The following is a 27,723-nucleotide window of genomic DNA, read 5'->3' as shown; positions in this document are numbered from 1 at the left end:
GGACGTAAATGCCAAGAAGAAGAATAAGAAAGGATCTTGCATAAACTTGAGGCGCGTCTTCAATTCAAATATTTTTGAAAACTAACTTGAGAAGACTATCAAAAAATTTGGGTCAACATCCATGATGTTTTTTTGTAATCAATTGAAGAAAAGAGATTAACGATACTATAATATTTGCCCCCCTTTTGGGCCAGATTCTGCCTTTCAGCTTAGTGTTCTTATGAGCACTTCCATAGTTATCAACTGCGAGCTGTCTTTGCCTATTGACCATTTTTGCATTTGTATATCATGTGGCAAGCTCGAAGATACTCTGTGTCCTAGGAAATCGCGTCTGGACGAGATATTTTTCAAGATTCTTTTTTTTTGGTGTTTTTTCGTAGGTCAGGGAAGTTTTGATCGATTTCTCAAACATTTTAGTATTTAAACATTGAGTAAACAGTCATCTCGTCTGATTTGTAAAATGGATTTTTCTGCTCCATGAAAGACACTGTTGAATATGGTGCATTCGAGTCGGGAAAAAATCTTAAACGAGATAACATTGGGTAATTTTAATCTGCAGAAAAAAAATCAAAACACAGATAAACAGACATTACATTCTATGCATCGAAAACTTTTTTATTCATCGGCTGATTAGCACGTCATCATTATCAATCGTCAATATTAACCTCCTTTTCCCGAGCAGCCTAGATAGCCGCGGAGTATAGGTAGCGATTGTTTCAAATGGCTAAGAATTAACACTACGGAGTGCCTATTCCTGTGGTAAAAGTCCACTTCACACGTGACCCATTATTCATGGTGTGAAGCGTACCGTGCCTAGGAATGAATGGCTAGGAGGGTCTAAATAAAACCTAACCGCAAACGGAGCCTGTGGAATACCTAGGCGCCCTCCACAGTATTGGGCCCTTCCTGTGCTACACGGAGCAACGGCGCAAGCGACTTTGTGCTTTTCCGGGATAATCGTCTGCCCTTCTTCAGTCTCAAGCCTGAGGCGAAATAAGGGTGGGATTATGAATATGTTGTTTTCTAGTTCAAATTATCACTTATATGGATTCACATTAAGTATTTTATACAGTGTATTATGTGCTTTTTCGTCTTTGGCAACTTTTAATAGATACCGATCTGGTTTTTTTCGTTGCTGGTCTTTTCAGTAATGAGATTGAAAAAAGCTTAATCCTGCCTAGTTTGAGTAGCGGCTACGATTAGGATAGCATAGATCAATCTTCAGCATAAAAGAACAGCAACGATCAATCTTTGCAGACTCATGCAAAATGGTACAGCCCAATTGGCGCTAGTTCAAGAACCTTACTTCCGAAAGGGGTACTTTTTTCTAGGTAACCTTGTGGACCCAGTTTTTGCTACTTTCAGTAAACATGAAATGGCGAGCTTGCGTGTCGTGCCTCGTACATGCGTGCGCGATGAAAAAGCAATCGTTGCTACACTCATTTCTGAGTCAACAACCAGAGTTATATGTGCTGTCACAATTGATGTTTCTGTTAGTGACCTCAATAGGAAATATTTTGACGAATAGGGTCCTAAAGCCCTGTCCCTATTTTAGTGCCAAACGCTTAAGTTTAGGCCAATAACACATGTTTACTCAATTTTCTAATGTTTTCCGTTGGTTTGAGCCCAAAAAACTTTTTTTTTAATTTTGTCACACCCCTTGGCTTAAACTCAAATTTTGGGTGTATTTTGTTTTCCGTGTCCCTTCCGAAATGTCAGATAGGAACAACCCCAGTGGTCGAACTAAAACCCCTGTGGTGTTTTTGTCGACTAAGCGAACGTCAAACATGATCTTAAGTGTCAAGGTTCATTTATGGACCCAATTTTTAAATTAATGTTTAAACATGATATAGCCGTTATTTGAGCGGAAAAAATTGCTAAAGTAGTTGCAGTAAGGTGCTCTTTCGTGTTATTGAATAAAAACAAAATTTCATTAAACATTTTAGGACCCAATTGGCATGTATCACATGAAGAATCATTATCATTATCTGATCATTGCTACATCTTCTTTGAACATTCAAACGTAACTTCACAGACTTTGCGTTTTTTGATACCACAACATCCAAAATTATGGAAGCTTTTGATGAAGCATGTCCTCTGCAGTCGAGACTGACTCAGGAAACAATGTAGAAAGAGTTGAAAACAGATGCCGTTCAGCTGGATCAGAGTCGTTCAAGTCGGCTCGAAAGGCTTACAAAAAGGCTCTTTGCTCTACTGAACGATCCGAATTTAAAAAAAATGTGCAAATGTTTCCAGTTTGAGAACTAAAGAACTTTAAAGACACCGACACGTTAATGCTTCCAGTGGGCATTTTGCCCTTTGAAGGAAGCACCACACTAGACAACGGACTAGTTTGCAACGCCCAGTGGCACAGTCGGAAAACATTACTCACGAAAAGTTTTCCGCCCGCGGTGGGAATCGAACCCACACTCCATAGCATGATGTGGCTAAATGCCTGGTGACACTAACCACATGGCTACAAAGCCCACCGAACTTTAGAAGCAATCCTGCATGGGTGTTTTCTTGGATATTGAGGGTGCCTTTGTAAGCTGCACGAAGCTATGAGCTGCCTACACTGATTACCAATTGGATTTATCAAATGCTCAAAATCCGACATCTATTCTCGACATTGCGTCAAGCTGCGATTCGGAAATGGTTTTTTTTTTTTTTGGATGGCCCCAAGGAGGAGTCTTATGACCACTTGTGGAATACGCTTATGGATTTGCCGACGACTTTCTAGCTTTGATAGTTGGTATGTGTATAAGCACCCTATTCGACCTGATTCAAAGTGCTCTGCAAGTAGTCGAGAGTTGGTGTCGCCAATATGGCCGTTCGGTTAATCCGAATAAAGCATCTATTGTTTTCTTTACGGAAAGTCGAAACCTTGATGGAATTCGACCTTCACGTCTTTTGGGCACTGAGATTCGTGTGACTGATCAGGTAGAGTATGTCGGAGTCGTTCTAGGTTCCAAGCTTTCTTGGACACCTCACATTGATTTCAGAGTCATAAAAGCTTGCATGGCCTTCGGTCAATGCCGCGAACCACGAAAAACCTAGGGCTTCAAACCCAAGTATATCAAATGGATTTACACAACAGTTGTTCGTCCAATATTCGCATATTAATGTCTTGTGTGGTGGCTAAAGAGCGAAGTGAGAACAATCCAAAATTTGACCATCTCCAAAGGACGTGCTTGTTGGCGATGTCTGGTTCGTTCTTTACGATTCCCAAGGCAGCATTCGAAGCTCTTTCGACGTTGCACCACTACGTATGCATCTTAAACAAGAAGCACTTTCTTGCTCTTAACGATTATGGGTATTGGATCTACTGGACACAAAATCGGTGAATCGTAGATCTACACACACTTCGTTATTTCCATTTTTGGTGAATTGGGACAAAATTGTCCTTGCTTCAAGAGATCTCACAATTGCTTGTCAGTTTCCTTACAGGACATATACCACACAATTTTTTTCACGGGGAGAGTGGAGGTCTGGCTATTTGGAAAGAAGTATACCAAACAATATAGTATGTTACACTGATGGCTCCCTTCTTGAAGATAGAGCATGTGCTGGGGTATATTCTCGTGAGCTAAGGCTAAATCAAGTTTACTCACTTGGTAGATACCTACTGCACCGTTTTTCAGGCGAAAATATTTGCTGTGTGAATTCAAATTCTGTGATAGATTTACTTAACAAATTGTTAGAAAAAGAAAATGTCAAAATATTTTTTTTGTTACAGAAATAGAACGCTTTGAGAATAGCTTTGAAAAGGACATAAATTGAAAGATAGGTACAGCTATTAGATTAACAGTAGAATCTAAGATGATGTGTGCAAAATGAAAACCTGTTGGTGGTGACGGTGGTGACTGAGGTCTTTGGTGCGGTACAAGTCCAATGTCTAACGGCTCACCGTACTGGTTGTAGTTGATACCGTTACCGGAGGCCGCCCCCGGATGCTGGAAGGGAATGTTCTGACCATGCAGGATGGGACCGGGATTGGGATCTTGGGCGTGAATTTGCTGCAGCAGCTGTTCGATGCGAATGTTCGGTGGAATGTTCTGTGCATTGCCCCCCAGTGCGTTGATGATCTGCTTATCGAGCGGATGATGAGGTAACTGACCACCTGGCGGAAGCGGAACCGAACCTGGTGGACCGTTTACGTGGATGTAAGGATTGTAGTCGTTGTAGCCAGGCTTAATTTCTGGACCGTAATATCCTGGTGGTCCAGGTCGCTGAACGCCAAGTGTTGCTGGTTTTTGGACGTCGCCGTACTGGCCGTAATCGCCTGGCCCAGAAGTCTCGCCGCTAGGGTATATATTGTTGAAATGATCCTTCTTAGAATCCTCCTTAGGATGTTTCTTATGGGGTTTCTCCTGGGGGACTTTCGGCGGCTTTCCGTCGACGGTTGGGTAGAATGGGACGTTTGGAAGGACGTCCTTTGGCGTTTCCGATTCTTTCTCCGGTTTAGTCTTCTCCCCTTTTTCGCTTTTCGGCGTCTTTGTCGGGAGAAACTGATTGATTGTATCGGGCATAAGGAGAGGTTTAAGCACGTCGTTCCCTGAAAGGTATTATTAGAGAGGGGTGTTCTGATCATGACAATGATGCGATTTGGTGCTAAAGAGGCATAACAAGTGCTTGTGAGATATGAACACATGACTAGTGGAAGAAAGAAAGTTGAAGGCAGAAGTGAGTAATACAGATTGCAATTAATAGGAACATACCGCTGATTGCTGGCTCTCCGCCGGAACACGTCCAGTGTTTGCAACAGTCGTCATCGGGAAGTGGTGCTAGTCGCGCCATTCGAGGATTACATGGCAGGTTCGGTGGAGGAGTAGCCGGAACCGGAGGACAAGCGGGTCTGCATTCGACTTTACCTGATTCACAGTAACAATGTTGATCACATCCTGTGAGATTACTTGGAATTTCCGACCAGTTATCGAAGTTATGTCCCTTGAACACACATGTACCGTTGTCAATGCATCTCATCCGTTCTGGACAGCAACGTGGCGCTATTGCACGGAACGTTGCTGGTTCTGGTTCCCATCGCAGACAGTGTGGATCTAGGACGTCCAACCCAAAATGGGATGGACATTCAATTTTAGCACAATGCACGCCAGCGTCTGTACACAGACAAAGCGAGTTGCATTCATCGTGAAACTGCTGATTTTTCGTGTACATTTTTCCTTTGTATTCACACTGATCGATTTCTCCGCTAAATTCATGACCGGCGGTGGTCGACGGAGCAGGAGCTGCCGTAGAAGGGGACATCATCATCATTCCAGCGCTCTGCTCATGATCATCTAGAATTACGTCGCAAAATTCGCGGTTGCAACATGCATCATTAGGATCTGGCACTGTTACACAGTGCTCTGAACGAGTTTCGTTCATCGGAGGACACCGCGGTGCACAATCCAGTTCACCTTCGCTGGTGCAAGTACAAATTTTGTCGCATCCCATTTCAACTTTAGCATTCACATCGTACGACTGGTTTCGATAGATGCAACTGGTCACAATCGCTGTAGACGTCGTTTGTATCCTATCCGTCGATTCATCCGTGTGATCTGCGAAGAGATTTATTCAGTAAATTAGTGATCGCAAGAAATGCTATATCCGAAAATCATGCTGATTTGAAACAATCTAAAATTAGAGCAATTGAATTGCGAAACATATTTCACACCTATTCCGATCGCATAATGTATCGAGCAATACCTAACAAAAACGCCGATCTGTATCCAGATAATTTTACGAACCGATTTCAAACCCCAGTTTTCGTCCATTGGTCACCACTGGCACTAGCACCACGACAACGCAATTGTGGACGATTCCGGCGTGCGGGTAGGGGAAATCAATTTGCAATTCCAATTTTCCGATTTGTACGCGTCTTGCAAAGTCGTATTGTTTGGATTGCATTTCTGTTTATCGGCGCGGAATTCGTCTCGTCTTCGCAAAGTAAAGAAGCATGCAATCTGGCGATTAGGTAACAATCGATCATAAATCTTCCCGCTCGGACCGTCCGAAGCGTGGTTGGATTGTGGAGTCAATACGATTGGGTAAGCAATGGAGATGGTAATCCCTATTCAGTAATAATGAAACAGAAGAGAGACATAGGCAGTGTGATCTTCTGTAATGAATTTTAGGTTAGCGGTTTTACGTACTAATATTCAAATTCGTGATTTCTTAAACTTATAGTACACATTGGACTGAAGGACAAACATTTGTTTGACACTGATAAAACTTATGATAGATTCAAACGAATATTTGGATCGCGGCCAGATCGTTGGCAAACAATACATTTGACACCGTGTACTGATAGCTGTAGTTGTTCTCGACAATCACTCAAGGGATGACTTGCTTTAGGCTCATTTCAAAAAGGTTAAGATATGTCCAAACTGTTTGTTTTTTTTTAATTCGTTATTCATATATACTAGATTTGTTCATATACAAGAATTTAAACTTACACAATTTTCTCTTTTTGGTTTGTTATTTATCGTGATGTGTCTATAGTTTGCTCACGCTACTAAATTCGTTCACTGACAACCATAGTTCAGCGAACTTACGTATTCTCGGCAATCTAAGCCGATGCCGATTGTAATTTTCTTCGTCATCAGCAGACGAATTACGTTTTTTTTATTGACATTTTTGCGCTGCATAATCCTCCATCGATTCACACCGACAGACTTGTTAAAAGCTTTTTGGAAACGTTTTCACAACGCTTCGAACATCTCTTGTCACTGTGACTATATGTTGTCGGTAGCTTTCCCTTCAAAACTGGAACTGTTCGGTAGCTTCAAATTACAATCTGTTTTTTTTTGTACATCGTTTGACTAATGTTGTGGAAATGCAATAGTCACAAAATTCATTATATTTTATAGAACTAAGCAAAAATTAATATGAAGGTCAACTTTTTATGGTTCTCAAAAGATTGGCTGAAAATCTTAACAATACATGTTGTATATCCAAAAAGCTAGGCTTCAATAAAAAAAAACAGTTTTGTTGTACCAATAGTTTTTAAAATATCTAAAACAATTTGATCAGATTTGAAAGAAAAATCATTTCAAATTTAAAATAATCTGAAATGAGCAGAGTTTTTAGTCTAAAAATATTTACTATTGAAGTCATTTTTTCTGGCTTTGCGAACCCCTATGGAAACTATGGATATTTTCTTGATAATGATGACTTTTATAACTTATAAAAAATTGAGATCTTTCCTAAAGAAATTACGAATGACGGATTCTCCCAATGGGATTTTTTTCGTAAATACAATGAAAAATTAACCTAAACTAACATGTTTGAGGATTATATGGATTTTTAAGATAATTTATTCTTTAATTATAGTTTATTGGGATTTCTTGAAGAATATTTGAATGAACTGGACACTGCTCATAAATACTCAACCCAAAACAATGTTATGTGCCAAAACAGCACTTTCTTCAAGCTAATAAAACACGACCCCTTAGGAACTATTATAAATCGATGAAGTGGTAGAGTAAAGATCTTCTTGAGCGCTTCCATGATTCACTGTGGCATGGGGATTTTTTTAGTCGAATTGTCTGCAACTTTGCCATAAGAAGCACATTAATACAATACATATGGAGGCCAAATACGAGCTCAGAAGCTTTCAAAAATCCTCTTGCTGAAGTGAATCAAAAATTCCAAAGATTCAAGGTGATTACATAAATTCAAAATATTCAACGGAATTCGAACCGTTAGTCGATACTGCACAAAAAAAACTGAAAGCAAAATATTTAACAAACAAAATTTTCAAATTATCATGAATGAGATTTAGTTAATTTAACGACTTAACGAATTAATCAAAAGCAATGTGGGTCAAAAAATAAATGTCATATTGTTGCTTGAAATCTAAGTGATATATCAATATGCCTGTCATGTTTATTTTATAGAATTTTCGCACTTCTATCAAAGCTAAAAACTTTAACCTAACCCGGCTATCTGCGGAGCACATGGGGTTTAGGCTTTGTGGTTCTCACCTGAGACGCGACCCGCGGAGACGGTCTTCTTTAGATGCGATTGCTGCGTTTTTTCTTATTCCATTCAGTGTGTTCATCAATCTTGCGCAAGCCGTTCAAGCTCTCACATGACCATTTCAGCAAAAAACTATTGCGTGTGCATCATACGGCATTTCGAGTGAAATTTCGTGAAAGCAAACGTTACAAACATTATAAATAACTAGTCTTGTGTTCAGATTTATAATCATCTTTGAAAACTACTGCTCCGCTGACTGAAGTTTTTAATAATAGTTTATTTTGAATACAATACTTTTCACTTTTTCAGCCATAAGAACGACGGGCTGCATTGGACGTTTTGTGACAGCGGAATCTGGGCTGCATATGACGTTGATATTTTTCCTCTTCGCGAGTCTCCCTCAGGTTTTCACTTAACGATCTATTATGGTCTTTTACTCAACAGTCTACGGTCTCGATTGCGGTAACCGAGAAAAGGGGAAAACAACTCTGTACCACGCCACCTTTCTTTGGCTTGGGCTACAAGTCCGATGGCCCCCTGGAACTACCTTATGGTATTACTTTAGGGGGCGGAGGGCCTGTTGATGCCACTACGCCTTTTCGTCACCTCTTGCTCTATTCGATCTAGCTACAATTTGTCTCTTCAACGTCACTCACATTTTGGGGCCGGCCACACACCTGGACCATGTGAGACTTTTTTCGATTGATGCTACTGTGTTTGTTGATGCGCTTGTTTCTTTTACTCTGCTCGTCATGCTCTACGGGTGGACCGGTTGGATGCCGAGGTCAGTCTTGCGATTCAGGTTGAGGGGTGACTTTCGGTTCGCAAGCGCTCCGACTACCCAAAGCCGGCGGTTTGTCGTGATCGATACTGCTCGGCGTAGTTCCCGACGGTGAAACAAGCCTACTCCAATTGAGAGTACCCCGACGGAGGAATATCTCCCGAAACCGGTAACGTTACACGTTGTTCATACTCCGTTGTTGGCCGGTAGGGTGCCGAAGTCGGTCCAGCGATTCCGGTTGCAGAAAGGCTTCCGGTTCACTGCCGCTTCCGGTTCAAGCCGGTGATACGCTCCTACTACTGAGAATAGCCCCCGACGGTGGATCTATCCTACTCAGACGAAGATTTCTCCGGCGGCGGAAGATATTCCGAACCGATGCTATCCGAACATATGCTGAGGTCGGTCCTGCGATTCCGGTTCACAGGCGCCCCGACGATTATTTGCCGGTGTTGTTTCGCGATCTACTAGTCCCCGGCGGAGGATCTAGCCTACTTCGACTCGATGGTGATTGGCCAAGTGTCAGAGTCAGTTCAGCAATTGGAGGGTGCTTGCAGTTTGCAGCCGCCTTGACGACTTATTACCGTTACTACGTTACGCTCTTTCCTCATGGTCTAGCCCCCACTGAGGATCTAGCCTACTGCGATCGAGCCCGATGGTCTCCTCTCATCAACAGACTGAATCGTCGAGTGCCGAGGTTGGTCCGATAATTCCGGTGGCAGGTTGGCTTCCGGTTCATCAGCATCCCGACGACCCGCCGTCAAGCGCTGCTCTCTGCGTCTCGTTTCGCTGCTCTGCTCGCCCGTTGCGCTGTACGCCAGACATTATTTGCACCACCATGTTGGTCATCATATTCCAAAGATCGGGATAACTTCATTCATTCCGTGTACCACACATTCTACGCTAAAGTACTCTCCAAAAGCAGCCGCCACCGTGTTTCGTACTATGTTGAACCTCGGGCAGTCGAAGACAACATGTTCTGGCATTTCACCAATCTCCATACACTCAGGACAGAATGGTGAAGACGCATGGCCGTATCGATCCAGATACTGCTTGAAGCAGCCAAGACCTGACAGGAACTGTGTCAGGTGGAAGTTCACTTCTTCGTGCTCCCTGTTCACCCAGGCCAAAAGATTCGGGATGTGCCTGTGAGTCCACCTTCCTTTCTCGGAGGCATCCCACTCTTGCTGCCACTTAGCCAGCGAAAAAAATCTTGCTAACTTCCTCACAACTCGGATCTGTCCGGACCATTACAGATTGCCGCTTGATGTCCGAAGTCCATGCACTTGAAGCACCTCATCTGTGACCTCTCGGCTCGGCTCAGACAACCAAAATGTACGTACAACGAAATCATCTGGAGGCTTTACATGTGCAAAATTTCACTTATAAGATGTCGCGATAAGGCCTTCTACGTACAAAAGTAGAGGCGATATACGTGCATATATTATGTGATGAATAATAGCATACAATGCGAGTGCATAAATTATCTACCGAACTAACCTGTGATCTTATACGACTCAGCAATCAACTCCTGGTAGGCCGAGCTCTTGATCACCGGATCGTTCTTCAGCTCGAAGAGCATTTCTCCCCTCTGAGTGCGCCTCATTCTGACAACGTTCTCTCCGAGGTCTTTCAGCTTCGAATGATCTCTGACGTTACGAAGAATCGCCTGCGTACGTGGTTTGGTCGTTTGCCTTAACAGGTATGGCGTACCCCTTCGATCGCTCACGCCGCGGGCGGCTAATCACTTCCTTCGTACTTTCCTTTTGCTACTGGCAAACGTTGTAGCTTTCCGGTTCTCGCAAACGCGTTTGCGTTCTCACCTTCTGCCGCTTAATCCTCCATTACGCTATTGTCTGGGATGTTTTCCATTTTGTTGGATCCCCCTTCCAAGCCACTATCTTCCTCCGTCGTAAGTAGTCGCCTTCGTGATCCCATGGTGATCTTTGCAAGCAGTGAGAGCCGTGCTAGGGTGGACACGGTCTTTCATGGGCTACCGCAGGCCTGCCCAACCTTTTTGAACCGCGGGCCACATTTGAGCAATAATATTGCGCGGCGGGTCAAAACATTTGTAACGTTTTTTTTAATCATAATTCTTTTGTAGAAAATACAAGATAATTGTTTTTGAGCATCATACTAAGGATTCAGTTTTCTATAATGAAAGAGTTCCATGATTACGTCAGTATTTATTTCAGGAATCGCTGAAAATCTTGACTAATTTTTATATAAGAATCGTAATAAAGATGTTATAAGAATCTTACTCAGAATTTTGTCACAATTCTGCCCATCATTATTTAAAAATCATGGATAGGAATGTGTAACAATCATTTTTGACAAAAATCCAAAGCAGGTTATACCATCAGTATCTTCATTCTAAAATCCTGTTATGTCTGCGAGATATTTGACCAGGATTGTATATGAATCCTGTTAAGATTGTGTGGAAACACCGCCCTTGTAAAAAAATTGGTTCAAAAAAATTTTTTGATTATGGTTTGGTGGGAATTATGCCTAATAAGTTTTCTGTAAAATGAATATGCAGGGTTTTGTAAGTATCAAGCCTTTGCGGTGATAGTCTGTTCAATTTATTTAGTCATTTCTCATCATCAAGTTCAGTTTCCCCTACCAAATATTGAAGAAAGTCATGACATATTGTTGTTAAAATCTTTATTGAATTACAGTGATTATTAAAAAGTATGATTTCTCATTATGAATCTCAAATTGATTCGCGCAATCTTGATTCATGCTTCGAATAATTTTAACGCTTATTAACTTCAAAGAAGAGTGCTATCAAATTTTATATTATTAACAATTACTAATTAATCACGAATTGGGAAGTTGCAAAAATGTTACCCTTTGTGTTAGTTATGATATTTTTTCTGTATCCCAATCCGCAAAAGTTGGGACAAACAATTGTGATCCTTGGCATGTTATAGCTTCAAATAATTAAAACAGTCTGCGGGACAGATGTGAAAAGAGACTTCAAACTCTTCGCGGGCCGCATAAAACGACGTGTGCTACCGTATGCAGAACCAGATCGGCGCAAGACAGGAAACGTTCAACTGTGCCAATTTCCATCGGCTAAGGTGGCGCGGATTTAGAACGTACTCGGAGGTTTGCCAAGCATGGCTTTGCTTTATAGCCGTGGACTCTAATCACTCGGCTAAGGAAGGCCAACATTAATGTAATAGGGTCGATTTGGGCTGCAAAATGGTGAGTCGACGGAGTCCTCACAAGTTCCTACATCATGCTTCCACGGGTCGACGGATGTCAAATGACCGCCAGCTAAGAGTTGCGTGCTTAGCTGGTAGTGCAGCCTGGGTCCTGTAGTCCTTCTGACTTCAGCTAGATTGAGGAGGTACGTCCACCGAACGTCTGTTCACCAAGGAGGTGCGGCTCAAACAGCGTCTGTCTGGTATCCAGCGGCTGAATAAGAAATGCTCTTCCCCGGAAGCTACACCTTAGATGGCAGCCCCATCACGGCGGATAGGGAACCTTAGGCTAACAACCTACTGTCCCCGAAACATCAAAAAATGTTGAAGAAACCGATAGAGAAAGATTACGAACTGATTTAACGGCAACGACTTTTAGCGTGAAACAACGGACACGAATTGGAACATGGAACGTACTAACCCTAGCCCAGCAGGGTAAACTGGCACAATTTGCCAACGAGGCGTGTCGCATGAAGTTGGAGATCCAAGGACTGAGCGAAGTCCGTTGGCCAAACTTTGGAGAACATAGAATACCATCGGGACAGATTCTGCTATATTCTGGGCACATTAGATTTTTTTGTCCGTTCCAAAAACTCATGATATTGAAAAACCTGAATGCATTACACAATCATCAAGTGTTGTCTATCATAATTTGAAAATGATCATGATTAGAGATATAACGGTTTAAGGTAAAATAGTCCTGGAAATAGTTAAGTTTGGAATTGATTAACCATCAGATTTGTGATCTCCAAAGGTTATGAGTAATTATTTTCAAATGCTCCCGTGTTAGCTTTTTAGCCCCCTTTTTAGATTTTTCGCCCCCCAAATTCTGTTTTACAAATTTCCGCCCACTTGAGCCTGAAAATCGCCCCAGTGGGGTGAATTCGCCCACTTTGGGAATCACTGATCTATACTTTAGTGGATTTTTACTAAAGTTTTTGAATTCGAATCCCAATCCTAATAAAGCCAAGAACATATTCTTTATTTTTTATCAGAAATAATTGCCCTGAGAAAATGTTCTAGATTTGTGGGGATAAAACATAACAAAAATTATATGCTGATGTTCATGGAACGAAATGTTGAACAATAGATATATTCATTTTTATGTCTACCAAAGCTGTGACTGTTTAAAATTTAAACTATGATTCATTCAAAGATTGACTCGATCCCATAATATAAACAAGGGTCAATCTTTTTTTAGCACTGAACTTGTTCATAACAAATTTTACGATTACCTAAAATGACCGTCGTAAAATATCGTTTCATAGATCAAAATGAAATTTAGCAGAATCAGTATAAGCCCAGAAAATTTGAATGTGCAGCGAAATATCTGATTTCCGTCTACCCCTAATAGAAATGCTTTGGTTTAAACAAAAAACTCGTACTTAAAAGTCGTTTGAAATAGTAAAAAAATTCGCAATAATGTTTCTTAGCATATCATTAAACCGGGAATATTTTTGAAATATCGGGAAAAAACCGGGAGAAAACCGGGAATTCGAAATTGACTTTTTACTGGCCACCCTGATAAGATTAATTTGTAGTTTGAAATATCTCTTTTCATACCTCAGTCGTATTTTGTAAAACGGGTTACTTAGAATTTTCTTATGAGCATTTTGAAAAACATTATTTTGTGTTTGATTTCACTTTGTACTGGGTGAAATGGTCCCCCTACGGGGCAATATGACCCACTATACTAAACCTTATTATTTTAATAAAAACATCGTTTACAAGACATAATGTTGAAAAAGACAATATGTGTAAGAGGGTTTTGTACAAAAACTGCTAAAATCCGATTTGAATCATAAAATTGTACGTTCTGCTGACAGTTCAATACATTACGATTCTGAGATCTTCATCTCGATCTTCATTTTTCAAACATTGTTGTTCAAATAATGTAATCAGTTAAAAATTATAGTTTTAATCAAAATCACGTGCGATTATATAAAATTTCAATGAAACTGCAAAAAGAGCATATATTGATTGCTTACACAGCGTAACAAAAATGACATTTTTGCGTATCTCAAAAATCAAATTATGTGTCTCTAGTAGATTTGGGGTTGCTGAGTCTAATGCCGTTCTCAGGAATGTTCCAACATGACACATTTTTTTGCTCTCGATTTTTTCAACATGCTTGCAGTCTCCATACAAAATACTTCGTTTCTCATATGGCAAAATCCAATACTTTTCTAAACCATCAAAAAATATCTTTTGAGCACCGACAATATTATGAACTCTTATGATAAGTGCTGTTTAATACATGAAGTTTGAGTTCTGTGGCAAATTAAGCAAATAAATTGCCATACAAGCCTGCAAACTTGCATGCAAGTTGGCTGATATAGTCAATTTTTGCATTTTCAACAGGGAACTCAAAAACTCAAAACTAGACGTGCTATGATCTTTTTAAAAACGGCAATGGATTCAGCAACCCTTAATTAAATAAGTGGTGGTATTTTGATGCTTGAGACAAAAACGTGTTCCGCAGTGTTATTTTTGTGATAAGATAGCTTTAACGGGCTATGACCATATTGCCCCGTTTCTACATGTTTTATTTAAGTTCTGTATCTAATGATTTTTTTTTAGAATCTATACAATTTCGTGCACATCATGCCTATAGATACTGGAAGAATGAACCACTGTGAAAAAAAAAATAAAACAATAGACAAAACTTTATGCAAAGCTTATTTTTTCATCCAAAATCTTCTAAGATTTTCGTAGTAGCATAAACATTTTAGATGTTCATGAATATATGAAGTATAAAATAAGATTTTAACACAGTTTTCATGGTAGTGGCTGGTTGAAGCATACTTTATGAGTTTCTAAGGTTTTCGGGATTCAAATTGGTTTTTTAAGCTCAAATGAAGGGTGACCCATAATGCCCCGTATGACCATACTGCTCCGCCTTCCCTTATTTTCAAATAAAAAGAAATGAATTAAAATTATGTTTTGATTCCTTAGTTTTAGAATTTTATTCAACAGCAACCCATAACTAAAACAATTGTGATCCCAAGTTATACTTATGAGGGTTATAAATCAGATAATTATTGATCTTTATCATACCTGTAACTTTCTGTGATTCACAAACCAAACAGTCAGTCATGCTGTAAATTCGATTTTTGTGACTGACTGGTAATCGATCTCATTTTCCCATTCAATGAAACACAAGTATTGTTATTATTACTTTTGTTTATAATTGAGTGGCTGGATTTCGACAAAGAAATTGAACTGGAATTATTTAAGAAAAGCAATGGAATTTAAAAGCGTAAGAAGAGTTTTAAAAAAATGTTAATAGGGTAATCCGAAGCAAGATAGGTTAGTGTCATTTTTGAGTCCAATAAAATATATTTTGATTATTATGATTTTTCGCGTAAAACATTGCTGTTTTCGGGACGATATATGACTATCATTATAAAGAAATTGTAGGATTCAACATAATTCAACTTCAGTTGTTTCTGTGTCATATTTTAGGCTTCGTGATTGTAGAGAAAAACATTAAGAATATTAAGAAAGTATTAAGAATATTGTATTTTTGTCTTGAGTAATATTAAATTCCATGTAGGCTGACCCATCTTGGCCCCTGTAAAAAATACGGGGAAATATTGGTCACGATTTGAAAATTGTTCATCAAAACGCATGTTTGTTATACCGTACAACCCCGTAATTTGAACGGTGCCTCATGCAAACCATCGGGGTTCATTTTTAATTTGAACATCTAGTCACCCTAGAAACGTGTTTCTGGTCACCTCTTGCACTGTTTTGTTTTGATTCTGCGTTCCGTTCCACAGCGTTTCTTTCCAGTTTACTCCGTTCCATGAGCTAAATGACTTTTGAACCATTTTTAATCTGAACGATGTGGAAATTAGCGGGGTACAAATTAAAAAGTGTTCAGATTAAATGTGGTCAAACCAACGGGGGTACCCGGTATAATTATCTTTGATCGTTTTTCATTGTTACTTGAATTTTGGTTTGTATTAAGGGAGTTACAGGCATCCATTGGTTAGGTGAACCATCTTGTCACATCCTACCCTGAATGCCCAAATTTTGCGCGATGCTTCATACTGAACAATGAATCCGAACTTTTGCACGATGACTCAAATGACTGTTTTAATGATTTTTTTTTAATAGTTTTCAGATTTTTCCGTAAACATTTCGCAAGTGCATTTCAAGGATTATGAGATTCTAATGCCGTTCTGGTTCGAAGTTTTGGTCGGTCAAAAGTTGAGAAAATCAGTTTGAAAAATGTCAACTTTGAGTAAAAATTTAGTGTCTAAATGTCTACGAAATATTCAAGATTAGCTTATTTTCTTTCGGATGAAGAGTTTCAATTTGACGTGAAATCACAAAAAAGAGCAAAACACTTTTGTATGTTTTAAAGGGATGACCCCAAACTTTTGCACGAGAGTGTACAGAGATAACTGCTCTGCATTTCTTCAGAACAAGTGATCTAATCATTTAGATTAGGTTGATGGGGTAAGTAAAACTTTGCTGGTTTTCGGACTACACTATTCATCATCATCATCATCATTTTCACCATCACAAATCGTCGTCAATCACAAATCTCCGCTGTTCAATCCAAACTAATTTAAAGATTCCACTCACCTGACCGTCCATCCGTCAAGCGTTCCGAGGGGCACACCAGGGTGGCGCAGCATTCGTCTGTTTTGGAGGGGCTCTCGTAGCAGCCGGCGGCGTCCGGCAGCGTTTTTCCACGTTTGATGAACGGCCTTGCACAACGCGGCTCGCAGCGCCATTTACCATCTGCCTCGCAGGCGCATCGTTCGTCGCATCCCTTGTCCACGGTTTGGTTCGTCTGAAAGGAGCAAAAAGTGAATGTTTTAGCGACACTTTGAGCTGGTATAACATGATGTGATGGGGGCTGTGTTTGCATTAGACGTTGAGCCTGTTGAGCTGAGCTGATGGCACTAGGGTTATGGTTGGGGCTCACTGCTGTAGGCGTTGCAGATGACATGTGGCACGGTGGGTGGAAGTTGTTTGCGAATTGCCGATCACCGAGCAGCAGTGATTGTCCTTTCCACATGGCTCTAGTGAAGAGCTTTGCAAAAGAGTTAACAGTTTGATAGTGAAAATTCACTTTCAAATGCATTGTACTACTGGGAAAGGGTTAGAAGCACAGTAGTAAAAGCGGATTAAGCTTTATTTCAATCTCTAAATTTCCCAATCACATTTACGGCTTTTAATTATGACTTTTTGTAGCCCTGCATACTATGTCATTTAGGGAGTCCATCTGACCTTAGGTTGTATTTTTTTTTAAAGTAAAGTTTCAGAAGATTCGGCCGAGAAAAACCCTCATGCCAAAGTGAATCATGAAAGTGCTCAAGTAGCTCTGCACCCTAGCACTATTTATAATGTCTGTTCCTATAGTAGCTTTTCACGACGTATGCAAAACACAAATCAAAATCGTATTTTACTAAACTTTCATATTTTCCCTTCAATGATCATGAAATAACTCTAGACTGCATTTGATTTGATATTTTGATTGTGTGGATCAGAAAATGACAGAAATTTCAACTGATGTTCAACTGACATTCAATATTTGAATGTCTTTTAAATTTAAGATATAGATTGCGCCATAATTGCACCTGCTTTCGAATTCAAACCAAGCAATGCCTCTAGTGCCCAGTGCATTCGTTCTAGACAGTTGAGATGAGCTCGTGTCCTTCTGCAGCAAGGTTACCAACTACAATCATCGCAGTTAAATCGAGATGGCTTAATCTCCTTAATTATTCGAAGAGTCGATGGTACACCATGAAAGCGGCCGGGCAGCTATACGCGCAGATTGATTCATAATTTGCCGCTATTGAGAAGATGAATTGCTTTCATCCCTGAGCCTAAAGTTGCGACAGTCAGAGCAGAAACGGACGCAGCACGTTTGAGTTTGCTTCAATTCAATTCAAATCACTATACATAGACTCCAATTTGTGTTCATTATTGTACGACGATCGTACTACTAACCTTTTCTTTTTCTTTGCTGTTTGCGGCTTCTAGCCGCGGTTGTTTGGCACATAGTGCCTTATAGTTTTGCCCCTTAGTCATCTCAACCAGAGACGACTTTATGAGCCTATTACCACATTTCCTAATCTTGCGCGAACGCGTAACGATTCGATTCATCATGTAGGTACGTAAATTAGGATATCCAAAATAAATTACTTGAGTGGTGATGACACCGAAAAAGCAATGTTCAAAATTTAAATTTCAGCCTTTTGGCTTTCATGACGAGTTTTGTTAGTTTGGGACTTTTCAAAGCTGAGTTCCGTTTTTCGATGCAATCATTGCCATTTCTTTCTTCAATTATGGTGTGGTGATGTTCCATCGTCGCGACAGTCGGGAACCATGACTCACTGATTGTTGTTCGGAAATGGCGCGGTTTGCATGCAAATGAGCAAATGCGAACATCTTTGTCACGCGAAACGGCATGTATATAAGAGAAAGATAATCGTTTGTTATAGCACCAAAATTTGTATTGTTTTCTTTTCATACTTTAGTTATTTTACGATACATCTCTGAAATAACTCCGAAAGCATTCCTAAAAGAATAGCTGGCGAAAATCTCATAATAATGTTTGAAAAATACCAAAATTCAAAATTCTTTAACCCTCTGTTTCCCATGGTAGCACAGGTGATCCACTGATTTTCGACGAACGCTATATAAACCGAATTGATGCGATTAGCTTAATATTTATTGGAATAAATTTATACACTATTTTGTCCCTTCAAACATCGACATACTATTAAAAAAAATCAACTATCAACTATCAATTTTTATTTATAACGATTTTGAATAATTAAGCTTAAGCTTGAAGGAGGCAAAGTCTAATAGGACAAGACTCGAATAATCTTTTTTATTGCGCAAGTCGAATTACGAAAACTTATAAAGGAAATACCTTTGTAATTATTGCTATTTGAGCAAATGAATTGCACAATTTTAAACTTTCCTCAAATAAGACCTCAACTTACAAGCTAGCATATTAATGCTGTGCATTATTACAGCTATAATTCAGAATTTTATTTTTGATTATATTTCACGATACGATTCGAAAAAATAACAATGATTTTTAATATTAGAATTTTTGCCAAATGGTGCTACGAAATTATGATACACTGTGCAAGTAAAACATTCCATGTAATACACTATGATCGGGCTCCATACAAGAAGGCGTCGAAAACTACCTCAGTTGATTTTGAGATTTTTATGTTTTTTATCTTTTCAGAACATACCTTATATATGTATTATATTATTATCCTTGATTGAAATTCGACTAAAATTTAAATGTCTTCAATTTTTATGCTGTCAAATTTTCTGAAGTCAAAATACTAAAAAATGTGTTTATAAAATAAGGTACAAAAATTTTGTTTTATAAATGCAATATTCCCCTAATTCTCGGCATTATTAGAAAGATTAACACCTTTGTGGAGCATGAGGATTGAAAAAAATGGTTGACGTTTCAATGTCATTCAATATTACACTTAAGTAATTTTGATGATTTTTAACATGAACACAACTTTTGTCGCGTCATGTTGCCGCAATTTCGAATGGTGCAGATCAGAAAGTTTCTTTAGATCTTACAGAAACGTTATTTTTTTTTTTGCAGAAACTTGCTGATTTTCGTTTGAGCTGTTTGAATAATTCAAAATTTCACATATATTTTGACGCCATTTTTTAAACTGAGCTCATTTAAAATGTATTTATCCACTCTTTATACACATTTGGATCAAAATCGATCAAATATAAACAAAATTAGTGCTTTCAACCAAATTTGATTGCATTTCTAATAAAAATGCGTTTTAAAAAACGATTTGATTTTTTTTTTGCGTAATATGTGTATAGTCCCTTCCAAAAACCACAAAAACACCAAATAACATATAAGTTGCTCTTTGATTAGAGGCTCTTCTACAAATAGGCATGGTCAAACTTGTGAAAGCTAGAGAAAGTATGAAGCTTTTGCAATGTGTTTCAAAATTCATTTTTTTATTTAATGTGGTAAAGTGTTTAAAACATCGTTTCCCAAACTTGGTTTTCGCGACCCCCAACAGGCGTATTTGCCTTTTTGTAGCTTATGCAATGTGTTTGGGCAATAGAAATATTAGTAGTAGAACGCTAATGCCGTTGTTCTCACAAAATTTAATTAGTTTATTACCACCTTTAACTGTATCTTTTCATGGTTTGTTCGATGCCATGTTGTAGTGGATGATTTAAACATTTATTTGACACTTTGAGGATCGGTACTCAAGCTGTCAGCGCGTGGCAAACTAGATGTTGGTAACACTAACAGTAGCGACATTAGCATTCTTAGGTTAATGCTTCTACTGTTTGGGAGCACCTGAACCTCCGTCATCCAAACTTTCATACAGTAGTCCACGCTGCGTACAACTGCTTCATGTGCTTAGCTTACAAATAGCTCATCGTCGGCTATCACGGTGTCTCTGGTAGAAAACATTAATATAAAAAAAAAAACAGTACCGTAAAACGGGGTAACTTTGATAATGCGGGTAACTTTGATAGTGCGTAACCCATCGCATACTATACCAAATATCATAATTTCTGTTAATCAGTTAAGTAAAACGAATGCAAAACTAAAGAATATTAGTATGACACTTCATGTAAGAGCGGTTTTCATTTAAATAAAGAACATTTTAGGCTATTTATACGTATTCAAAAAAATTACACAATTTTAGCATTTTCGAAACGCTTACAAACAATCTGTTCTACGATCACTATTTGATGTAGTTTTGAATAGTTGGCCACTTATCTTTGATAGCCTAATTATCATAGAACTTGAATACGGTCTCAAATCTCTTAGCGAAAAGCATTTTCACAAACTGGGACCATTTTTGTAATCTAAGTCAGAAATTTCTATATAACGTTAAACGCCTAGAGGTATGCAATGCCCTACAAATGTTCGTTATTCATTCAATTTTGTTCGAATCATACTCCATTATCAAAGTTACCCCAAAACAGAAAACCAACTTTCGATTATATGAAAAATTATATATCCATTCAAAATAAATCTTTTGCCAATTTATCGACTGTAATCGATAGCTAGGATGCCAGTACTTGTTTTAAAAATATAAATTGTAAATCTTTGAAACAGTTTGCATAAATATTGAAGTTTTCTTCGAAAAAGCTATCAAAGTTACCCCGTTTTACGGTATCGCTAAAACACCCACCAAATGAAAGCTTAAGCTTTCCCCTTTCATTTGAGACCGGTTTGGAAATGTTCTATCGGGGGGTCCTGAACATTTTTTTTTATTTTAATAAGAGGTAGGTACCATAGGTAATCTTCATTCACCAATAGTATACTACCACGAATCGCTTGTGCCATATGATGACCACTCAATGGAATCGTAGAAGGTCATGACAAATATTTTCATGATACAAATTTGTTTTTGTTTTGGCAGTGTTGCTTGAGGTGTCGCGTTCTTAGAAGGTATAGCGAAGAATTAGTGCTTGTGTCGCGTAATAAGTTATACTTTTATTGCTTGTGTCAACGTTTTCGTTTGCTGATTAGAGGTATGTCTGTTAATAATTGAAATAAATAGATTACAATTTTGCACATATTTTTAAATATATATTTACACTAAACTCTGTCAGGAGACCTGAAACATGAAATCGAAAAGCCACGAAGATAATCGTTCGAAGGTTTGCGTACTGTGTTTGAAGAAGCAGTGTCTGCAACCGTTATCAACAAAAGTGGTTGATATTATTGAAAAGCACATTCTTCGCGACATCAGAATTAAATCTTGGTATTATCCTACAAAAATATGTCGAGCTTGCACTTTTGAGGTTTATTCATGCAGTAACCAAAATAAACCTGTACAAATATAAATACAATCTAAAACTTTCCACTCGAAGCAATAGCATTTGTTTGTGTGAAATATGTAATGCTGCGAGAACAACAATCTCACCAAAACAAAAGGGAAAACGTGGTAGATCCAGTACTACTGACAATGCAAAAAGGAAGCGCCCATTGAACTTGTGTTCGATCTGCTACTCAGAGAAGCACAAAGGCATGCGTCATGTTTGCACGAGTGCTACAACGCAACGCAACTTGGTCAGCATCATCCAGACTGCTCGCGCTGATGAATCCGCGGTTGCCCAATATATGAGACAAAAACCGACAGATGAAGAGGGCCAAGTGCAGCTGTCCAATCTAAACGGTTTACCATCCAATTGGAAATCGACTCCAAATTCTGTGCAACCAAACAAACCCCATTTGTCCGCTGATGACTTGTTTTTGATTAAAAAACGTGTGACTTGAGCACCATACGAACGTTGCAGCTGAGCAGCTGTCTACGGGGTTTGGATGTTGAAATCGCCCCAAACATCGCTTTCAAAATCAGCAGACTCAACCAATCAGTTCAGGGATTTTTTGATGTAGCACATCTATACTTTCATGTAAACGATAATGCTGAAACGGTATTAAAACCAGTAATATACTGTAATAACGTTCAGGTGTTGGTTGATTATGTGACGTCCAAAAAGGGGGTTGACCTGGGCAGTTCGTTCTGCAAGGTTGGTGTCGATGGAGGAGGAGGGTCCTTTAAGGTGACCCTGTCGATTATCGAGCATAATTCCGACGTCACCAGGACTCAAGGCCGATGTAAGGATATTGGCGTAAAATGCTGTTGCTGCTTGCTGTTGCTCCTGGCGTACCGGAAAAATATAGCAATATTGAGAAAATCTGGACGACACTGTTACATTTGAACAATTTCAAGTGCTTCATTGCTGGAGATTTGAAGATTGCCAATCTGCTTTGCGGAATAATGGGACATAGTTCAACATTTCCTTGCCCATACTGTACCGCGCAAAAAAAACGATTTATCCAATGTAGCTGGTCATCCACGAACTGTGTGGACCACAATTTAGAAATCTGTAATGGAACAAACGGCATCGTACTGTTTTGAAAAAAATGTTCAGGACCCCCCGATAGAAAATTTCCAAACCGGTCTCAAATGAAAGGGGAAAGCCTTAGCTTTCATTTGCAGGCTTCAAATTTATCCCTATCATTTATCATTATCACGTCTATCTTTTGATACTATCAAATGATACTATCCCTATGGGTAGTGATAGGGATACTATCACTTCTTGAAAAATGATGGATAGAAGATAGTCTATATTATCTCTATCAATTGATAGACGGATGGAGATACTATCAGCATTTTTCCATCACTGATGGATCAAGCATATCTTTATCATCTATCTTTGGGGAAAAAGATACTATCAGCAAATTTCCATAGCTATCCCTATCTATCCTATCATTGAAACAAACAGCGAAACCAAAATCTTGCGCATAATGGGAAAAAGCTAATAGAAATAACTCAAAGTATGTTCTCATGGGTATTTTCGGAACGGGCACGACGAGGGGATGACGGAAATCGATGTCCGACGCCATTTTGAAATCCAAGATGGCGGCCTCCGGATTAGTGAAATCATTGCAAACCCATGCAATATGGGTATTTTCGGAACGGGCACGATGAGGGGATGACGAAAACCGATGTCCGGCGCCATTTTGAAATCCAAGATGGCGGCCTCCGGATAAGTAAAATCATTGAAAACCCATGCAATATGGGTATTTTCGGAACGGGCGCGACGAGAAGATGACGAAAATCGATGTCCGACGCCATTTTGAAATCCAAGATGGCGGCCTCCGGATTAGTGAAATCATTGGAAACCCATGCAATATGGGTATTTTCGGAACGGGCATTTTGAGGGGATGACGAAAATCGATGTCCGACGCCATTTTGAAATCCAAGATGGCGGCCTCCGGATAAGTAAAATCATTGAAAACCCATGCAATATGGGTATTTTCGGAACGGGCGCGACGAGAAGATGACGAAAATCGATGTCCGACGCCATTTTGAAATCCAAGATGGCGGCCTCCGGATTACTGAAATCATTGGAAACCCATGCAATATGGGTATTTTCGGAAAGGGCACGACGAGGGGATGACGAAAATCGATGTCCGACGCCATTTTGAAATCCAAGATGGCGGCCTCCGGATTAGTGAAATCATTGGAAACCCATGCAATATGGGTATTTTCGGAACGGGCACGACGAGGGGATGACGGAAATCGATGTCCGACGCCATTTTGAAATCCAAGATGGCGGCCTCCGGATTAGTGAAATCATTGCAAACCCATGCAATATGGGTATTTTCGGAACGGGCACGATGAGGGGATGGCGAAAACCGATGTCCGGCGCCATTTTGAAATCCAAGATGGCGGCCTCCGGATAAGTAAAATCATTGAAAACCCATGCAATATGGGTATTTTCGGAACGGGCGCGACGAGAAGATGACGAAAATCGATGTCCGACGCCATTTTGAAATCCAAGATGGCGGCCTCCGGATTAGTGAAATCATTGGAAACCAATGCAATATGGGTATTTTCGGAACGGGCACGACGAGGGGATGACGAAAATCGATGTCCGACGCCATTTTGAAATCCAAGATGGCGGCCTCCGGATAAGTAAAATCATTGAAAACCCATGCAATATGGGTATTTTCGGAACGGGCGCGACGAGAAGATGACGAAAATCGATGTCCGACGCCATTTTGAAATCCAAGATGGCGGCCTCCGGATTAGTGAAATCATTGGAAACCCATGCAATATGGGTATTTTCGGAACGGGCACGATGAGGGGATGACGAAAATCGATGTCCGACGCCATTTTGAAATCCAAGATGGCGGCCTCCGGATTAGTGAAATCATTGAAAACCCATGCAATATGGGTATTTTCGGAACGGGCGCGACGAGAAGATGACGAAAATCGATGTCCGACGCCATTTTGAAATCCAAGATGGCGGCCTCCGGATTAGTGAAATCATTGGAAACCAATGCAATATGGGTATTTTCGGAACGGGCACGACGAGGGGATGACGGAAATCGATGTCCGACGCCATTTTGAAATCCAAGATGGCGACCTCCGGATTAGTGAAATCATTGCAAACCCATGCAATATGGGTATTTTCGGAACGGGCGCGACGAGAAGATGACGAAAATCGATGTCCGACGCCATTTTGAAATCCAAGATGGCGGCCTCCGGATTAGTGAAATCATTGGAAACCCATGCAATATGGGTATTTTCGGAACGGGCATTTTGAGGGGATGACGAAAATCGATGTCCGACGTCATTTTGAAATCCAAGATGGCGGCCTCCGGATAAGTAAAATCATTGAAAACCCATGCAATATGGGTATTTTCGGAACGGGCGCGACGAGAAGATGACGAAAATCGATGTCCGACGCCATTTTGAAATCCAAGATGGCGGCCTCCGGATTAGTGAAATCATTGGAAACCCATGCAATATGGGTATTTTCGGAACGGGCATTTTGAGGGGATGACGAAAATCGATGTCCGACGCCATTTTGAAATCCAAGATGGCGGCCTCCGGATAAGTAAAATCATTGAAAACCCATGCAATATGGGTATTTTCGGAACGGGCGCGACGAGAAGATGACGAAAATCGATGTCCGACGCCATTTTGAAATCCAAGATGGCGGCCTCCGGATTAGTGAAATCATTGGAAACCCATGCAATATGGGTATTTTCGGAACGGGCACGACGAGGGGATGACGAAAATCGATGTCCGACGCCATTTTGAAATCCAAGATGGCGGCCTCCGGATTAGTGAAATCATTGGAAACCCATGCAATATGGGTATTTTCGGAACGGGCACGACGAGGGGATGACGAAAATCGATGTCCGACGCCATTTTGAAATCCAAGATGGCGGCCTCCGGATTAGTGAAATCATTGGAAACCCATGCAATATGGGTATTTTCGGAACGGGCACGACGAGGGGATGACGGAAATCGATGTCCGACGCCATTTTGAAATCCAAGATGGCGGCCTCCGGATTAGTGAAATCATTGCAAACCCATGCAATATGGGTATTTTCGGAACGGGCACGATGAGGGGATGACGAAAACCGATGTCCGGCGCCATTTTGAAATCCAAGATGGCGGCCTCCGGATTAGTGAAATCATTGGAAACCCATGCAATATGGGTATTTTCGGAACGGGCACGACGAGGGGATGACGAAAATCGATGTCCGACGCCATTTTGAAATCCAAGATGGCGGCCTCCGGATTAGTGAAATCATTGAAAACCCATGCAATATGGGTATTTTCGGAACGGGCGCGACGAGAAGATGACGAAAATCGATGTCCGACGCCATTTTGAAATCCAAGATGGCGGCCTCCGGATTAGTGAAATCATTGGAAACCCATGCAATATGGGTATTTTCGGAACGGGCACGACGAGGGGATGACGGAAATCGATGTCCGACGCCATTTTGAAATCCAAGATGGCGGCCTCCGGATTAGTGAAATCATTGCAAACCCATGCAATATGGGTATTTTCGGAACGGGCACGATGAGGGGATGACGAAAACCGATGTCCGGCGCCATTTTGAAATCCAAGATGGCGGCCTCCGGATAAGTAAAATCATTGAAAACCCATGCAATATGGGTATTTTCGGAACGGGCGCGACGAGAAGATGACGAAAATCGATGTCCGACGCCATTTTGAAATCCAAGATGGCGGCCTCCGGATTAGTGAAATCATTGGAAACCAATGCAATATGGGTATTTTCGGAACGGGCACGACGAGGGGATGACGAAAATCGATGTCCGACGCCATTTTGAAATCCAAGATGGCGGCCTCCGGATAAGTAAAATCATTGAAAACCCATGCAATATGGGTATTTTCGGAACGGGCGCGACGAGAAGATGACGAAAATCGATATCCGACGCCATTTTGAAATCCAAGATGGCGGCCTCCGGATTAGTGAAATCATTGGAAACCAATGCAATATGGGTATTTTCGGAACGGGCACGACGAGGGGATGACGAAAATCGATGTCCGACGCCATTTTGAAATCCAAGATGGCGGCCTCCGGATTAGTGAAATCATTGAAAACCCATGCAATATGGGTATTTTCGGAACGGGCGCGACGAGAAGATGACGAAAATCGATGTCCGACGCCATTTTGAAATCCAAGATGGCGGCCTCCGGATTAGTGAAATCATTGGAAACCAATGCAATATGGGTATTTTCGGAACGGGCACGACGAGGGGATGACGGAAATCGATGTCCGACGCCATTTTGAAATCCAAGATGGCGACCTCCGGATTAGTGAAATCATTGCAAACCCATGCAATATGGGTATTTTCGGAACGGGCACGATGAGGGGATGACGAAAATCGATGTCCGGCGCCATTTTGAAATCCAAGATGGCGGCCTGCGGATTAGTGAAATCATTGCAAACCCATGCAATATGGGTATTTTCGGAACGGGCACGATGAGGGGATGACGAAAATCGATGTCCGGCGCCATTTTGAAATCCAAGATGGCGGCCTCCGGATTAGTGAAATCATTGCAAACCCATGCAATATGGGTATTTTCGGAACGGGCATTTTGAGGGGATGACGAAAATCGATGTCCGACGCCATTTTGAAATCCAAGATGGCGGCCTCCGGATTAGTGAAATCATTGGAAACCCATGCAATATGGGTATTTTTGGAACGGGCACAACGAGGGGATGACGAAAATCGATGTCCGACGCCATTTTGTAATCCAAGATGGCGGCCTGCGGATTAGTGAAATCATTGGAAACCCATGCAATATGGGTATTTTCGGAACGGGCACGACGAGGGGATGACGAAAATCGATATCCGGCGCCATTTTGAAATCCAAGATGGCGGCCTCCGGATTAGTGAAATCATTGGAAACCCATGCAAT

General features: G+C 40.5%; 1 protein-coding gene across 8 annotated transcripts in view; it reads right to left on the bottom strand.

Moving 5' to 3' along the window:
• LOC5564334 (putative epidermal cell surface receptor) overlaps positions 1–27,723 on the bottom strand; it is a 188,609-nt gene that overhangs the window by 11,015 nt on the left and 149,871 nt on the right. For 3 of the 8 annotated variants that reach the window (XM_021855812.1, XM_021855815.1, XM_021855813.1), the window contains exons 4-6: positions 16,564–16,774; positions 4,719–5,558; positions 4,142–4,555 (exon numbers count right to left, since the gene is read on the bottom strand). In XM_021855812.1, coding sequence (XP_021711504.1) covers positions 4,142–4,555; positions 4,719–5,558; positions 16,564–16,774 — 1,465 coding nt within the window. Of the gene's footprint in view, positions 1–3,841; positions 4,556–4,718; positions 5,559–16,563; positions 16,775–27,723 lie in introns of all 8 variants that reach the window. The other 5 variants (XM_021855809.1, XM_021855810.1, XM_021855817.1 and 2 more) reach the window with 3 other exon arrangements.

The sequence above is a fragment of the Aedes aegypti genome, chromosome 3 (assembly GCF_002204515.2).
Source record: "Aedes aegypti strain LVP_AGWG chromosome 3, AaegL5.0 Primary Assembly, whole genome shotgun sequence".
NCBI lineage: Eukaryota > Metazoa > Arthropoda > Insecta > Diptera > Culicidae > Aedes > Aedes aegypti.
This window is presented reverse-complemented; position numbering and strand designations above follow the sequence as displayed.